This window comes from Meriones unguiculatus, chromosome X, assembly GCF_030254825.1.
Source record: "Meriones unguiculatus strain TT.TT164.6M chromosome X, Bangor_MerUng_6.1, whole genome shotgun sequence".
In the NCBI taxonomy this organism is placed as follows: domain Eukaryota; kingdom Metazoa; phylum Chordata; class Mammalia; order Rodentia; family Muridae; genus Meriones; species Meriones unguiculatus.
In genome coordinates, this window is record NC_083369.1 from 132732428 (window position 1) to 132750341 (window position 17914).

At 39.3% G+C, this 17914-nt stretch overlaps 1 protein-coding gene across 11 annotated transcripts in view; it reads left to right on the plus strand.

The window, feature by feature from the left end:
• Frmpd4 (FERM and PDZ domain containing 4) overlaps positions 1-17914 on the plus strand; it is a 727289-nt gene that overhangs the window by 672394 nt on the left and 36981 nt on the right. For all 11 annotated transcript variants that reach the window (XM_060375727.1, XM_060375718.1, XM_060375723.1 and 8 more), the window contains 4 exons: positions 7334-7438; positions 10873-10980; positions 15157-15288; positions 17742-17861. In XM_060375727.1, the coding sequence (XP_060231710.1) occupies positions 7334-7438; positions 10873-10980; positions 15157-15288; positions 17742-17861 (465 nt within the window). The remainder of the gene's footprint in view (positions 1-7333; positions 7439-10872; positions 10981-15156; positions 15289-17741; positions 17862-17914) is intronic.

A 17914-nucleotide genomic window follows, 5' to 3' on the forward strand; every position in this document is an offset into this window, starting at 1 on the left:
CAACACAGAAAAATCAATAGCTCAAGGCCAGTCTAGGCAACATGTAGCAGGACTCTGTCAAAGACAAAGAAGGAGTAGTGATTAGGGGATGAAGAAGAGAAAGGAAGAAAACTAGAAAAATTATTACATTATCACTTTCAACACCAATAAGTAAAGGTCGGGGTGGATGTGAAGGGGAATTTGTGGTTGGATCATACCTCTTCACAATGGTATGTCTCATTGTCTAGACTGGGAGCTAAGAGCCTGATTGTTGGGATGCTGACAAGTCAGGAAAACAAGTTTTAAACATGTATGAGTAGCCATTCAGGTAGTTATTGCAGAAGCTGGTAGATCAATACACCACCTCCATCTGTCTTTTGAACACTGTAACTCTGGGGCCTGTCCAGCCTTGCTTCCCAGAGATTCTGAGTAGAAATAAGTTGCCTATACTTAACAATGAAAACTTCATTGTCTTATTCTTCCGGTCTTCTTTCTCCACCTACCTGCCTGCATCTCTTGGAAACACCTCCCAGCCTAGCTGCCAGCTTAGGAGGCCTTGTCTTAACATTTGCTCTGTGGGAATTACAAAATAAGCCACTTAATAGCTATACGCTACTCCAGGACTACAGGGCTGCAAGTTCAAGGCCATACTGTACAGTTTCAGAAATCAATCTTATAATTTTTAATTTTTTTATTTGTCTTTATTTATGCATATGTGTCTGAGCCTGCTTTTGTGTATTGGGGTACTCAAGGCCAGAAAAGGGCATCAGCTCCCCTGGAACTGGAGTAACAACTGATTAGTCCTGTTCTATTTATAAGCTGCCAGATATAGATGTAGAGAACGGAAGTGGGTCCTCTGCAAGAGAAGCAAATACTTTTAACCACTAAACCATCTCTTCTTCAACCCTTTACTTGTGTGTGTGTGTGTGTGTGTGTGTGTGTGTGTGTGTGTGTGTGTGATCTGGTCAAAAACGAGAATTCTTAGAATTCAAAGAGCCTCAGAATACTTCACTATACTATATGGTCATCTTATCAATGACAGATTTTGAAAATAATTGAGGAATTTATAACATTCAAATCTATTGACAGCAGGGGAATCTCATTATTCCTAATGTCAATTGCTCACCATTTCTACCAGCTGATATAAAATGCTTATGATCAGCACAAATGGTTAGTGATAGCTATTTCACCAGGATTCAGAATGGTGCATAGTGTATATGTTTTGGCTAACAACAAGAAACATGAATTAAAACTGTGTTCATAATTGGTTTGCACTATTCTGTTCACCTAAAACTCTAGCCACCAGTGTAGGGAAGCCATTGTGTTGCCAGTTCTGGCTAGGTAGCCTTCTTGGAGACGTTTTATGTTTTGCCATAAAAAGAAGTTTAAGTTATGAGATTGTTTTTTAATTTTATGTGTATGGATCCTTTGCCTGCAAATATGTCTGTGTATTATGTGTGTGTATGCAGTGTCCATGGAGGCTAGAAGAGGGCATCAGATATCCTGAAACTGGAGTTACAATGGTTGTTAGCTGCCATGTGGGTGCTGGGAATTGAACTCATTTTCTCTAGAAGATCAGTCAGTGATCTTAACTGATAAGTCATCTCTACAGCCCCCCCAAATCATTTTAAGTGCATATTAATGTATTAATGTATGAAACACCTGCCAATACAGAAAAAGAAAAATGTCCTTGTGGTGGCTTTTATGCCCAGTCTGTTGACTTCAGATTTTTATTTTGATTATATTAAGCTATAAGTTAACATGTAGTATCGTAGTATTTGGTTTAATAATGTGATGATACCACCCAGGGTATGCATGCTAAAGTTACAAAGAGAAGAGAAGCATCCCCAGCATGACACATTCTACTTTCAGTGATTATTTACTTTACTTACTACCTTAGTCAATTTTTATGGAGCTGAACCTTAGGTTTCAATTGCTTCCCTAAACATCAGGACCAAAAGAAACTTGGGGAGGAAAGTATTTATTTCTTCTTACACTGCCACATCTCATTCTATCACTGAGGGAAGTAAAGGCATGAACTCAAATTGGGCAGGAACCGTGAGGCAGTAATTAATGTAGAAGCCATAAAAGAATGCTGCTTACTTGCTCAGCCTGCTTTGGGGATGACCCTACCCAGAGTGGGCTGGGCCCTCCCATTTCAATCATCAGTGAAGAAAATGTACCACAGGACAACTTGGTTGAGGCATTTTCTCCAATGAGGCTCATCTTCCCAGATAATTCTAACTAATGTCAAGTTGACAGAAAACTGATCAGGACAAGCTGTGAGCAAAATACTTGTGAGACAACTTAAAGAATGAAAGGATCAGTTTGGATTGAAGTTTTAGAGGTTTGTGTCAGCAGGCCTCAGCTCCAGTGATTCTGGGAACATGGTGAAACTAAGTATTATGGCTATGGTAGTGGTGGCAGAGGAAGAAACTATTAACCTCATAGCAAACAAGAAGTAGACAGAGAGGAGGGCCTGGAAACCAGGTCAGACCTTCAAAGGCATATATCCTCAGTGTGTTTCTGTCACTGGGAAAAAAGCAACAGAAGGAAAGAAGGGTTTGTTTCATCTCACAGTTTGAAGATACAGACCATCATGGTGTCAGGAGCTTGAGACAAATGATTTTATTGTATCCAAAGATAGGAAGCAGAGAGAGAGATGAATGGTGGTGCTCAGCTCACGTTCACATCTGTCTCGTTTTATTCAGACCAGGACCCCAACTCATGGCATGGTATTGCCCACAGTTCAGGTGGGTCTTCACACCTGAGTGAACCTGATCTAGGTAATCTTTTATACAAAAGCTCTGGGGTTTGTTTTCTGTGTGCCTCCAGACCCTGTCAAAATAACATGCAATATTAAGCATCATACTTAATGTTGCATTTTCTCCACCTATCTCCTAAGTTTCTACTACCTCCTAAAACAGCACTACTAGTTTAGGGTCAAGGGTTCAAGATATGAGTATGTAGTGGAAATTTCATATTCAAACCATAACATGAACAAGTCATGCTATGTTTTGAATGAAGCTGAGTAGCAGTCACTCCATTTCTTAAATCGTATCAAATGATACACCCCTCAAAAGTCAGCTCCGGTAAGAATACCTTTTTATTAAGGGAAGCAATTATGTAGATTATTATAGAAAATATAGTAAGTTATTAGACTGAAAAAATAGGATACCCAGAGAACTCAAAGTTGACTATATGGTACCTTGAATGAGTTGAACATTTTATTACTAAACAATGCTGGAGAACTTGTGCATTATTGCATTGAGACATCTCAACCTATGAGTCATGTCTGCTATGCTATCTTTATTGCAGCCACTTTACTTGTGCTAAACTCATTGTGCCAATGTACATACTGCTGCTCAGAATCATTAAGAGAGAATAATGTTTTTCCTTCAGCTAAAAAATGGCATATCAAAAGCAAATGAACTCACCACTGTGTGATTTGCTCTTTAATCATCACTAAACTTGGCCTATAATTATAGAGACACTGATGAGAACAAACCATTGTCACATCGCTCCAGCACCACAGTATGACTTCTAAACCCCACACAGAGTCTGTTGAACACTTGCATCTTTTGAGGGCACTCATTCAAATTCCTTTTGCAATTTTTTTTTTTGTTTATTAAGAGGACAGCCATCCTATTTAAAATGGCTTGTGTAAGTACATGAATTGAAGCTTCAGAACAAAAGTCATCCATCTATCAAGTCTTCTAAGTTGCTGCTCAAGGTTTAGATAAGTTCAGAAAGTGTGTGTGTTGGGGGGGAAGTACAAAACAACATCACATAGCATGGTGCCACAAATCAGTAATTCAAGTGACAGGAAGGGTAATCCAAAAGGATAACAAGCCAAAAGCAGCCTGAGCCACATTTCTAATGACAGGCCTGAGAAAGCTGTAACAAAACCCTGTCTCAAATATAAACAAAAATCAAGTAATCCAATTAAAAAATGCAGTACAGGGCTAAACAGAGAATTCTCAATAGAGGAATATCGAATGGCAAAGAAACACATAAAGAAATGCTCAACCTCATTAGCCATCAGGGAAATGCAAATCAACACGATCCTAATATTTCACCTAACACCCATCAGAATGACTAAGATCAAAAACTCCAGAGACAACACATGCTGGAGAGGTTGTGGAGAAAGGGGAACCCTCCTCCACTGCTGGTGGGAATGTAAACTTGTACAACCACTCTGGAAATCAATTTGGCGCTTTCTAAGACTATTAGGAATAACGTTTCCTCAAGAAACAGCTATACCACTCCTAGGCATATACCCAAAAGATTCTCAAGTACACAATAAGGACATTTGCTCAACCATGTTTGTAGTAGCCTTATTTGTAATAGCCAGAAGCTGGAAACAGCCCAGATGCCCCTCAGTGGAGGAATGGATGCACAAATTGTGGTATAACTACACAATAGAATATTATTCAGCAATAAAAAACAAGGAAATCATGAAATTTGCAGGTAAATGGTGGGATCTGGAAAAGATCATCCTGAGTGAGCTATCTCAGAAGCAGAAATATGCACACGGTATATACTCACTCATATAGACATATAATATAGAATAAATCTACTAAAATCTGTACATCTAAAGAAACTAATCAAGAGGGAGGACTCTTGCTAAAATGCTCAATTCCTATCCAGAAAGGCAAAGAGGATGGACATCAGAAGAAAGAGAAAAGAGGCAACAATTCAGAAGCCTGACACAGAGGATCTCTGAAAGGCTCTGTCCTGCAGACTATCAATGCAGATGCTGAGACTTATGGGCAATGTTTGGGCAGAGTGCAGGGAATCTTATGAAAGAAGTGGGAAATAGTAAGATCTGGAGAGGACAGGAACTCTACAAGGAGAGCAACAGAACCAAAATATCTGAGCACAGTGGTCTTTCCTGAAACTGATACTCCAACCAAGGATCATGCATGGAGATAACCTAAGGCCCCTGCACAGATATAGCCCATGGCAGTTCAATATCCAAGTGGGTTCCACTGTAATAGGAACAGGGACTGCCTCTGACATGAAACGATTGGCCTGCTCTTTAATTACCTCCCCCTGAGGGGGAAGCAGCATTACCAGGCCACAGAAGAAGACAGTGCAGCCACTCCTGATGAGACCTAATTGACTAGGATCAGAAGGAAGGAAAAGAAGACCTCCCCTATCAGTGGATTTGGACAGGGGCATGCATGCAGAGGGTGGAGGAAGGGAGGGATTGGGATGGGAGAAGGGAGGGAACCACAGGGGGGATACAAAGTAAATAAAGTATAATTAATAAAGAATTAAAGTTCAGTGTCCAAGTGGGTTACATAGTAATGGGAAGAGGGACTGCCTCTGAAATAATCTGATTGGCCTGCTCTTTGATCACCTCCCCCTGAGGGGGGAGCAGCCTTACCAGGCCACAATAGAGGACAATGCAGCCACTTTTGATGTGAACTGATAGACTAAGATCAGAAAGGAGAGGAGAACCTCCCCTATCAGTGGACTTGGGGAGTGGCATGCATGCAGAAAGTGGAGGGAGGGTGGGATCGGGAGGGGAGGAGGGAGGGGCTTATGGGGGGATACAAAATGAATAAAGTGTAATTAATAAAATAAAAAAAAGATAGAGAAATGAAGTTGGAAGTGAACTGAAAACTTTCTCTGACAAACAATCAAAAGCCAGAAGATGCTACACATTCTGCTGGGGGAGAAAAGCCATCAACAATTTTGACTCAGCTGTTAACTATAACAATGTGTCAGTCATACTCCCATTTGTATAATAGAGAACACATGTTATAAAGATAAGCTTGGAATTTTTTCTTCATTGAAAAAAAATAAAGAATTAAAAAAAGAAAAATAAATAAACAAAAACAGTATTCTCCCAATATCAAGACAAAATCTATACCCCCAAACATATATATTTGTCATTTGCACATTCTCAACAATGATTTTATTTTATAATAAAAATACACATGTATAACACAAAGTATGTCATTTTTAATTGTACAATTCAGTAGTATTAAATACATCCAAGATGTATTAAACATCACTGTTATCTCATTGTAAAATCTCATCACTATTAGAAGAAATCCTATGTCTATTAAACATTCATTCATCCTTTTTCTTATGCCCCTACTCCAAACTTTCTGTCTCTGTTTTTACTCTTCTGTCTGTTTCACATAAATATAATTATACAATATTTGGTATATTATGTCTGATTCTTTCATTCAGCACCATATTTTCAATATTACAGCATCGATCAGTACTTCCTTTTTATGACTGAACAATATTCTAGCATATTGACATTCCACATTTTACATGTACATTTCATCATGTTTTTTCAATTTAATTGATTTCCATAATATTTCTGTATTTCGTAAGGTTGAGAGTCCTTTAAATTTTCTTGTTATTTAGCTTTAAAATGAGAAGTATACATCATGATTATTACCTTTACAGCCATGAGATCAATATACTATACATGTGGTTAAGCCTTTGTATAGATTCAAGGATCAGTAACTAGAATATGTTGGGCAAAATCTTCAATGCCTACAGAATAAGGAGTGTTCAAATCAGTCTGCACACTAGGCAACTGACAATATTTGACCTCTGTAATTTACAAATCAGTAATCATCTGGTTACTGTTCAATCCAATGGAGCATGAAGGTTGTTTTTGTTTGCTAATCGGTGATGCTGTCAATAGATGGGAGGTCTCTTTCCTTTAAGCTTTACTAAAATTATACAAGGATGATTTTTCAGATGAATTGACTTGACCAAGGTCATGTAGCAAAAGATCAGCTTCATCCTCGCACCTTTTTAAGATGCTCCCATTGTTCTTAAAATTTCTACGGAAGAGCTATGGCATTTTGCCCTCACTTCCCAGCAAAATTGGGAAGGATCCCAAAATACAGTGTACCTGTAAGATAAAGCAGAGCATGAAGTCTAGAATTCAACTCTTAATCGTAAATCAAAGTATCCTACTTACTCTGCACAGTAGGATCCAAGATCACAGATTACCTGAGTGAGGTTTTAGAGACACTGTGCATGGAGGCTGAAGGCAAAAATCTCTGCCCACCCCTGCATTGTGTTCAGAGCTCTGCATTCAAAGCAGATTTGAGATCCTTGGAATTGTGATTAGTAAGAACACAGGACATGCTGTACTTCTGGTCTAGTCACTAAATCAAGGTTACTAACTTATAGTCATGACAAACTTTCAATCACATCCATAATTTGAATTTTGTCCTTGAATTGACCATGCACTGACTATTTTACCTTTTAGCAACAATCTTGCATACCTTTGAGGATAAAGATGAAAAAAAACTGTCACAAGGTTTGTGTTAGACTGCAGTAATCAGATAAAATTTTTTTCCGTTTTCTCTAGTCTCCCAAATCAGCATTTATTAGTGCTGCAAAAAAAGCAAGATTGAAGTCCAATCCCGTCAAAGTGCGCTTTTCTGAAGAGGTCATCATCAATGGCCAAGTGTCGGTGAGTTTACAATTATCTGTGTTGTTATGCAGAAAAACACTTGAGCAGGGGTTTCTGCTCAAGTCAAGCCAATAATGTTACTAAAATGTTTACTCTGGGCCTAGTTCTTGTCTATCATGAGAGTGTCAAATCTCAAGACAGAAAAGGTAATGGTTCACCACCTTGTTGCTCCTCAGTTCAACACAACCAGAAAAGGAGCTAACCTGGTGATTCTTGTGACACTTGCTGCACTAGCAAGTGTTTATTGGGTTTATTGGGTAAAACAAGCTTCCTTTGAAATTCCACTTCTTGTGCCAACTAAGCATGATTCCTCAGAATAGCTTTTTATATATTGTGTGAAAAGAATTATGATTTCCTTAATTTTTTTTGTGTGTGCATGTGTGTGCATGTGCACTCATGTGAATGCCAAAGTAGTTGAAAGTACAGATTTTGTATATAAAGCTTAAACTAAAGAATGATCCCCAGGTCCCTACAAATAAGTCTTCATGAAAACCATGGCTTCATGATCTTCAACATGGATAATGTAAAAATCAAGAGGATACTTCATTTCCAACATTATCTAAAGAAGAAAAGGGAGTGGGTACTCTTTCATTTTTGTTTTTGGTTTAGGTTTTAGGAAGCCTTTACCTAAGGTACTAATAATTTGGAGGACATTGGAAATGCCAAAGTTTTGTTGTTGAAAGTTGATGGCTCCCATCAGTGATATTTTTCTAAATGAATCTATAAGTCTAGGCCTTCCTCTGTGATGTATTTGCTATGGATCACAAACTCATTCCTGAAGTTAGCCCTGGATCTGGATTGGAAACTATGGACATACATGTGTATCCTGGACAAGTCTTCTTATTAGTAGCCCAGCCTAGGGATGTTTAATTTGAAGGCCAAGGTATAGAAATGTGTAATAATTCTCCTTCAGTTGTGATAAAATAACAAGCCTAAACATCAAGGAGAAAGGATCTTCTTGGCTGCAGAGGTTTTGGTACATATTCTTTGGCTCTTGATTCTTGGCCTGTGGTGAGGCAGAATATGATGGTAGCAAGAGCTTGTAGCAGACACTGCTCAGCTCACAACATCCAGGAAGTAGAAATAAATTGAGATACAGACGGATAGGGAGAGGAAAAAAAGAGAGATATAGAAGATATGAATGAGAGATATAAAATCTGTGTACATAGGGGCCTAATACTTTCTTCCCTGTTATTCCATCTGGGCTATTAAGCTACTTGATGCCACCCCCTATTTTCAGGACTAGTCTTCTCCCCTCTGTCAATCATCTTTGAAAGTTTTGTTATAACACACTCAGAGGTGTGCTTTACTAATCTCCTAGGCAGCTCTCAATCAAAACTAGTTGACAATCAAGATTACAATTCATGGCAGGTCAATCTGATAAATTGTTGTGGCACTTCTGAGAAAAGGTCTGAGGTTGTCACTATTACCCTGTGTACATCTTATACTTCCCTGTGAACTTGATATACTTTGCTCACTGCAACGGATCACCATCAATCTAGGCACATGTCATCAATTCAGAACCCTGTCCCAGTGGAGCAGTAGAAGATTCCAGGCAGAGAAAAGACAAGTACATCACATCAAAAATTCATCAGAAAATTACTTTTCCTCCCAAGAGCTTCTCAGCATGTGACTAGGCATCTAAAGAGAGAATAATATTCTAGATGCTGTTGTGACAGTATCATTTCAACCCTATTCATAAGAGGGCTCATGTGAGGCAGCAGGAATGTGAGAACACTGCCGCAGGACCAGTGGTCGTCTGCAACCTCTACTGCCTTGCTAGGATCTTATAAATATAGGAACTTCAGTTGTACATCTACCTCTTGATATTTGGGACCTCATCCTTTCTAATATGGTCTTCTAAGTCACACGATGCCTTGTTTTCTGAATTTAAAGTCAGGCTTATTCAGTGAGTCAGGCAGCAAGAAGGTCATTGCGGAAGGCCATGGCAGTACAAATGAAGGGAAGACATTTAGAGAAAGAAATGGGGCGGTGGAAGTCAAGGGAGCAGTTAATGAGTTATACAAGGGTTATGCTTACTCAGACTATAAAACACTTATAAACATTTGTGCATATGGTCTACATTGCCTTCTTCTACAAGCCAAAGGACATATGGCTTTACTGTTTCTAAATCCCCAACAGCCCTCATGACTCTGTAACAACAAATACATGGGTATAACACAGTTCACTTTAAGGACTCATGGATGTGTCTACTTCTCACCTTTATCTCTTTCATCATCTGTTATGATATCCATTTAAGAAAACATCCTTAAGGAATTCATCTCACAGGTTGACCCTTAATCATATTTCAAATGGGCATCATGCTTTGGAGTATTTTAGATTATGATATTATGAGCTGTTCTTTAAAGCTTAGACTTAGCACTTGACTGATTTCATGGCACTGAAAATGGAATTCAATGCCCTCCCCATGCTGGATAGGTTTTGTCAACTAGAGACACCTAGGAAGAGGCAAACTCAGTGGAGGGATTGCTTTCATCTAGTTGGCTTGTGGGCAGGTCTCTGGGATTCTCTTGGTTACTAATTGATGTAGGAAGGCCCAGAGCACGGTGAGCACTGCCACTTCTGGGCAGATCCTCCTGAGTTTTATAGGAAAGGTAGCTGAAGGTGAGCCTGGAAGAAAACAAGTAAGCAGCATTCCTGTGTGCTCCCTGCTTCAGCCCCTGACTGCAAGTCTTGCCTTGAATTCCTGCCCTAGCTTCTTCCAGCAGTGGACTGCAACCTGTGAGCTTAAGTAAACCCTTTCCTCTCCAGCTTGATTTTGGTCATGGTGTTTTATGACAGCAACAAACATCTAACCAGGATATCAGACAAGTGCTCTAACACTGAGCTAAAAGCCTTGACCCACATTGTTCTCTTTTAGCACACTAGCTTTCCTCTTATGTTTTCTTTTTGAGCTGAGAAACACTCCTAAATGGGTTACAAAACATTTCAAAAAAATAACTTTACCCTTGTGCTCCTTCATGCTTGTGACTCATTTGCATGGCCACCACTGGGACCAGCAGTCTCCTGTCAAACAGCATCATTGATGGTCCTCATTTTGTTCATTTAATCCTGATAAGAAAAAGTCAGAGCTTGTAGTTCCAAACACAGATGCTTGACTACAAAGGAATTAAGTCTGCAACAATGTTTTCCATTGGGGAATCTTGCTTTTTAAAAATAAAAATGTATCTTATTTTTTTTTCTGATGAGCAAAATGTCTTGTGAGTTATTTGTGGCTGGAAAAAAAAATATTGCTGTGAATAACTTAGTTCAGATCCGATGGGATACCTGGTTGGCCTTTGAGCATTTGAGTGTTTATTCTTTATTATATTGTGATAAGAATAAACCATAGGCATGTGTGGCCACTGCCAAGAGTAGAATTCTAAATTGACTGACCTTCACAGCCACCATTTCTGTTTTCTGCCATCAAACAGGAAACTGTTAAAGACAATTCACTTCTTTTTATGCCAAATGTTTTGAAAGTCTATTTGGAAAATGGACAGACCAAATCCTTTCGCTTTGACTGCAGCACCTCCATCAAGGTAAGATGACATTTGAACCTTGTGCCTGTACTCATTATGTAAAATCATACTAAGACAGAATGCATAAACTGAGAAGGGCTCTGTTCTTTTTGTCCCTGTTGGTACTACAAACAATATAACATGCTATCTATGAAGAAACACCAGGGCTAGTCATTTTACTGCAACTGCAGATTAATTAAAATAGCATGACTGTCACCAAGAAAGTTTGGCACCCTGCCCAAAGCCAATAAGACTTCCCAGCAAAGTCAGCCACCAAGAAAATAAGGATGTTAAATGTTAATTGAATATCTGCCACTTTGGTGTCCAGAAAAAAACAAGGGGTAGAATAATGTAAAGGTAACATTTACTTTTGGTTGCTGTAACCAATTGCTTGAAAATGCTACATAACAAGTTGGAACTGAGGTATGCTTCTCAGGAGGGGGTTAAAGGAAGAGCCACCATGCAAGCCTATGATTTCTGCACCACGGGTGAGTTTTACATGATAGGTTTGGTAGCAAACCGTATGGCCCCCACCCCATGTTTCTTTCCTTGAAAAGAAAAGTGCATAGTCTCCTCTTTTTTTATTATACAAAAGTATGTTCAGAAATTGATTGCTCCCTAATGTCTCATCAGCCTAAAATAGGCTTTCTTCAAATGGCACAGTTAGAAAAATTTTATGGAGGTAAAAATGTACCTAGTGACGATCTGTACCATAATCTAGCAAGAGAATATCAAGTCTGTGTTTAAAATGTCTATCAATAGTCAACCATTAATTCTCCATGTTTGAAAGGATTCAGAGTAGACCTCACCTGTGCAAATGGTTCTGCAAAGCCCACTTGCTGTGCATTCTTACTGTCATAATACCAGTAAGCAGCTGTGTTTAAATTGCCTTAAATACATGGTGATTCAGTAGGCAGTAGAAGGCACAATATTAGTAGATGGGTGTAGGAGCACTAAGTCATTCTTAATTGCCCCAAATGAAATGCTAGTTCCTTTCATATAAGACTTTGAAATGTTAATGGCTGATAAAATTGTTTTCCTTTTTAATACCAATGAATGATGAGAGAATAGTTTATGTAAATTTGATCAACTAACTGGGGGTCAGCAAATTCATTCTGGAAAGAACAAGAGAGTAACCATTTTAAGCTTTGGAAGCCATCTAATGTCTATAGGAACTATTGAATTCTTTTGTCGCATCAGGAAAACAGCAACAAAAAATGTGGTATTGAGAGAGCCTCAAAACCACCATTCAGATGAATGGTCTCCTTAAGGAACATCTAGAACTCAATCACTTGTCTTCTCACATTGTAGTTTGTTTCAGCATAAGGTGAAAAGATTGATTCAACAAGGGAAGTCATCCCATAGGCATGGCCTAGGAGAACTCAGATGCATATCTTCCAGTGCCCCCTTCCCATGGAACCTACCAACAGTGTCTTACTCTCCTGGAAAGGATGTACACACACAGAGTATTCCTAAGAAAACTCCCGTTTGTCTTGCTGTCCAGAGTTTTTGTTGGAGATTAGTCACATAAACACAGCTTACCAACTGTATAGCTGGCCTTGGTGCCTTCGCCCTCTAGATGTCAAGTTGAGTTTTGCAAAGCCCCAAACTACTTGTGTGTTACTATTAGCATACATCAACTGTCTGCTATGATTCAGGGCTTTTAGCTAAAGCATAGTAACTCCTGCCAGGCTGGCCACTGAAGACCTTTTCTCAAGAGCAAGATGGCAGGGCCGCGTCTTTCTTTAGGTAAGGCTATTCTATTCCTGCACAGACATTGTGTGGGCAAGTGGGGCTGACCATTTTGTTCAATGGACCATTGTTCTGCAGACATTGGAACCTGTTCAAACAAGTACATTACCACAAATCTTCTGCCCTTCTAGACTTATTCTGTGTCCCTCAGTGGCTCAACTCTTTACTGTTATACTTTCTACCTCATTACAAGATATCTGTTAAGACTTGAGTACATGTCTTAACAGAAAGCAATCTAAACTGAAGAAAAGTTCTAGTGTTCATTCCTCCTGGCCTCTTTATTATAAGAACTCACAATAGACTGAGTTTGATTTCCTAGTGCATTACAGGTGACAATGAGAAAAAACTAGGAGCTATGAAAAGAGTTCACATCAGTTTCAAGTTTTCTTCTCTTGTACCTAACAGCCTCATTAGCACAACAGACACTGGTTGTTGGACATAACAGAAATAGAGCAGTGATGAAAGGAAGGTGACAACTGCTGAATATAATTTGCCAAAATTCTCATTACAGCGTTATAACAAGGAGCAACTATCAGAATCATTTCCCACTGCCCCACCACTGGTTTACATAATGTCACATAGAGTTCACATATGTACACAAAGACTGGGTTGTGTTTTTCTTTCCTGGAGATACATATATGTGTGTGTATGTGTGTATATATGTATGTACATATGTATATATATATATATATATAGAGAGAGAGAGAGAGAGAGAGAGAGAGAGAGGGAGAGAGTGAGAGAGAGAGCAGGGAATCTTTTAGATCACATTCACCACAATAAAGGAATTTTTGTTGAATAATTATTCTTCAGGAGGTGAGTGGGGTTAGCTTTTGTGGATTTTGTTTTAATAGGGCCAAAAGGCAACGAAGTAGACTCAAATAACAGAACAGTCTATCAAAACAAAATTCATTCATGGGAAGGTTTTTCTACCTTCACAACTATTGAGATTTTAGAATGGATGGTTATTTGCTTAGGCTTCCCTGTGCATTGTAAAGACATTTAGCAGCATCCCTACTCTCTATCCATCCAATACCAGCAACATCCCCGACCCTGTTGTGACAACCAAAGAAGGGATGTCTCCACAAGTGTCCAAATATTGCTACAGGATAGAGTTTCTTGCCATTGAGAAGCTTTGTTCTGCCTTTGGATACTTGACTAAAAATTATCTTGAAAACGGGTCATTTGCTAGTTTCAAATCTATGAAAATAAAAATGAAAGGCTGGAGAGATCAGCAGTACAGTGTTGGTTTGTGTGCTCAACACTTCCTGACTATAAATTTTTAATCCTATAAAAGATTACAGACGTTGCTTGTTCATTTCACCTTCCCCAGGGATGTAAAATAAACATGTATTGTTGTAGTGCTGCTCTCTGTGTAAATGCCATTATAATAAATGCTTTACAAGTAGGAGCTCATTTGATTCCTACATCCATTCAAAGGTAAGCATTATTATCACTTCCAGTTTAGAGGTAGGGAAACTGAGATACTTAGAGGTTGAATAACTACCCATTGCTGTGAAGTTTATAAGCTTGAGAGCTAGGATTAGAAGCCAGACTTTCTCAGGAGCTTTACCACTACCATGGTCTTTTGGAATAGGTCAGAGCCAGCATATTATTTGGGGGCAGGACTAAAATCATGGGCATTTCAGGCTTTGCTGACTACTTCTCAGTTCTGTTCCTGCAGTGTATGAACAATAATGTAACCATGGACAATAAAGAGATGGGTTGACCCTGTCCCAATAAAACTGTATTTACAAAAATGGGTAGTGAACTAGATTTGGGATGCAAAATATAATTTACCAGTAGCAGGGGTAGAGTATTTTCTGAGATGGTTTGTTTCCTCATTTGGAAAAGGAGAGATCGAAACTAACCCTCCATCTGTTAAATATCTCTCTAATTTAGAACCTTACATGGAAGCTAGAGATATTGCTCAGTGGTTAAGGATACTAGCTACTCTTCTAAAGTAAAATAACAAACAAACAAACAAACAAATAAAAAAAACACTCAGCTTTGATTTCTAGCACCCACATGGTGGCTCACAACTGTATATAACTCCAGTTCCAGAGGATCTGATGCCCTCTTCTAGGGTCTTTGGGCAGCAGGCATGCAGATGCTGCATAGCACATATACAGACAAAACACATACATACATTGAAATATGGAGAACCTTATATGGTCACCAAGTTTCTCTTAAGGATATTTACCTTGTTACCACTTAGATTTAAACTCCATAGAAATGGGAGTAGTGCTAGAAAGGACAAAGAAAAGGAAAGCCTCAATTCTGTTCTTTTTGACTTTTGACATCATGAGACTTAAGCACCAACTTACAGCATTCCATAACAGACTGTAAAGCCTAAATAAATGTAATAGTTTCTAGTCATGGTAGACCCTAAAAATAAAAGGGACATTGTTGATTTTGATCTCTTCATGTCACTGTTTGTTCTGTAAGGATGTCATCTTAACCCTGCAAGAGAAGCTGTCCATCAAAGGAATTGAGCACTTCTCTCTCATGCTGGAGCAGAGAACTGAAGGGGCCGGTACCAAGCTGCTCTTACTTCATGAACAGGAGACACTCACTCAGGTCTGTGAAGTAACTCCAAGAATGCTGCTATAGATGCTGTTGCTGTAAGCAGAGCCTGTGGTGTCTCAGAATGGTCTTCCTCCCAGCATCTCACTGTAACTGCTCTATCCCCAAGGTCCTCCCTGAAGGAAACATTATCTTTACAATGCATTTGAGCACCCAGGCCTCCTTTTGCCAGTCTGTCATAGAATGTCATAGAATATCAGTTGATCTCCCATTTTTGTGTCATTCAAAGGCCAGGCAGATACTGGAAGGTAGCTTTGAAGAGTGACATTTTATGTTATTGTAATGACTTCTTTGCCTGTTTAGATCTCTAATCTCTTCAAAGTCATTAAAAACAATTTTTTTCTGAGAGTATGTAAATTAAATTGAAGGCATCTTTGTTGTCTTTGGTTCTTTAGCATACTCATGACTATTTTTAGAAGCATGCAACCACTGCCCGAGTCTTCCTCACTATGAATATGTGAACTATGTGTCCCAATTTCTGCTACCCCCATCTATTCTCTGGGGAGACAAGCTGACTGCTTGCTGGTGTATCCAACATACCACCTTCACTTATCTCAACTTCCAAAGCACTGAGCATCTTGGTTAAGTGTCGAAGTATCCACAAAGTCCTGTTGCATAGAAAAGTTCACTGAGGAGATAAACCTACCAAGAGGGCATGAGGGGACATCTGCAGCTGAAGCAGCAAGATATCACCAGGGGAATAGAAAGACCGGAAACATTGTCACACTAAAGTGCTTCTTATTTGATGCAAAGTTAAAATCAAGTGCTTGGGGGTTCAGTGGTTAAGAACATGTACTGCTCTTCTAGAAGACCTGAGTTCAATTCCCAGAGATACATCAGGTGGTTCAAAATGGGCTAGAACTCCTGCTCAAGGGGATTTGAACACCTCTGGCCTTTTCAGGCACCTGAACTCACATGCACACACATAATTAAGAATGAAAATGATTCTTTAAACGAAAATCAAGACCTAGTACTCCACACGTCAGTTCCCTCAAATAGCCCTATCCTTTTGACAGAATCCAATTGGATATAATGAATTAAAAATGTTGCCATGCATGTTGATTTCTATTTCTTTATCTAAACTTGGCCTATGATTTCCATCAAGTTTAAGACTACACAGGGCTATTTAAAGGAACTTGCAAAATAACCCTTGGCAAAGCACTCTTAAAAATAGATGGCTTATTTTATGCAATGTCATAGGAGAGCTATCACTTATATTCAGAACCCCTCAGGTGAGAGCTCAGTATGTATCCAAGTTCCCCCTGGAAGCAGAAGTTTAGCCAAAATCTTAAATGTACAGAAGTTCCCTGAGAGATCATGAGAAAAACTGGGAGAGGGGTGGAAAAATGGAAATGGGACAAAATGGAAAAATGTCTTCACCAAAAGAGTTTCTACCATGTAACTTTGAGCTCCATTCTACCATGTAACTGAGAGCTCTGAGTGGCAATGTAGAACACTTGTGAGTGGTACCTTACCTAGGGTATACTGAGCAAGCAGTTGTCCTGTCACTGGTGGGTGGGCTGTGCCTGAAGGCTCTTCCAATCCCCAGTCCATTAAACAGTCACAGGTACATGTAGTAGAAAACCTTTAGCCTGTGGCAGTAAGGAACAAAAGTGATGTGGGAACAATTATAATGATTTAAGTGAAAAAAAAAAGAAGATTCAAAATTTGCCTGATGCCACATATCTAAAACTTACCAAAACGGGTTATATAGCTTGAAACAAAGCAGCTACCTGCTTTTGAATCATCCCATCCAAAGCAACCATTACAGTCTCAGAACAGGATAAGAATTGGTGTGCTTTCACTTGGTGTGTATGAACTCTGGTCATCTCTTCTTCTTTCCCGTGCTGCTTTCTCTTTTCTTTCCCAGCTTCCCCTTTGAACATTCCCAAAACAAGTCCCTTAACATACAATCCCTTACATCTGAATCTATTTCTAGAAACCTTAGCCTCACACAAAGGCCAATTTGAAGATTCTATAGAAGTAGAAAAAAAGGAGATTTTTGATTGTGTGGATGTTATCCCTTTCTTCATCGGCACTGATGAGTTCTTTTTATTATTGCTATTAATTTATTCAATTTATATCCCTATCATAACCCCTACTTCATATCTTCCTGGTTTCACCCTCCCTCCCTCTTCCCACCGCTAGACCTCAGAAATGGGGAGCCATCCTCCCTTATACCAACTGATCCCAGCCTATCAACTCTCTTCAGGACTGCCTGCATCCTCTTCCTCTGTGGCCTGGTAAGGCTGCCTCACTAAGGGGAAGCAATTGAAGAGCAGGTAACAGAGTCCATGTCACAGACAGCCCCTGATCCCCTTACTAGATGACCTACATGGAGATTGAGCTGTCTACTAGCTACATCTGAGCAGGGGGTCTAGGTCGTCTCCATGCATGGTTTATAGTTGGTGTATCAGTCTCCTTATATGATGTATTTGCTCTTCCAGGTGACACAGAGGCCCAGCTCCCATAAGATGAGGTGTCTTTTCCGTATCAGTTTTGTCCCCAAGGATCCCATTGACCTCTTAAGGAGAGATCCAGTTGCTTTTGAGTATCTCTATGTTCAGGTAGGTAAAACTTTTGGATTGATTTGTATGAATGTGGAGGTACACATCAATTG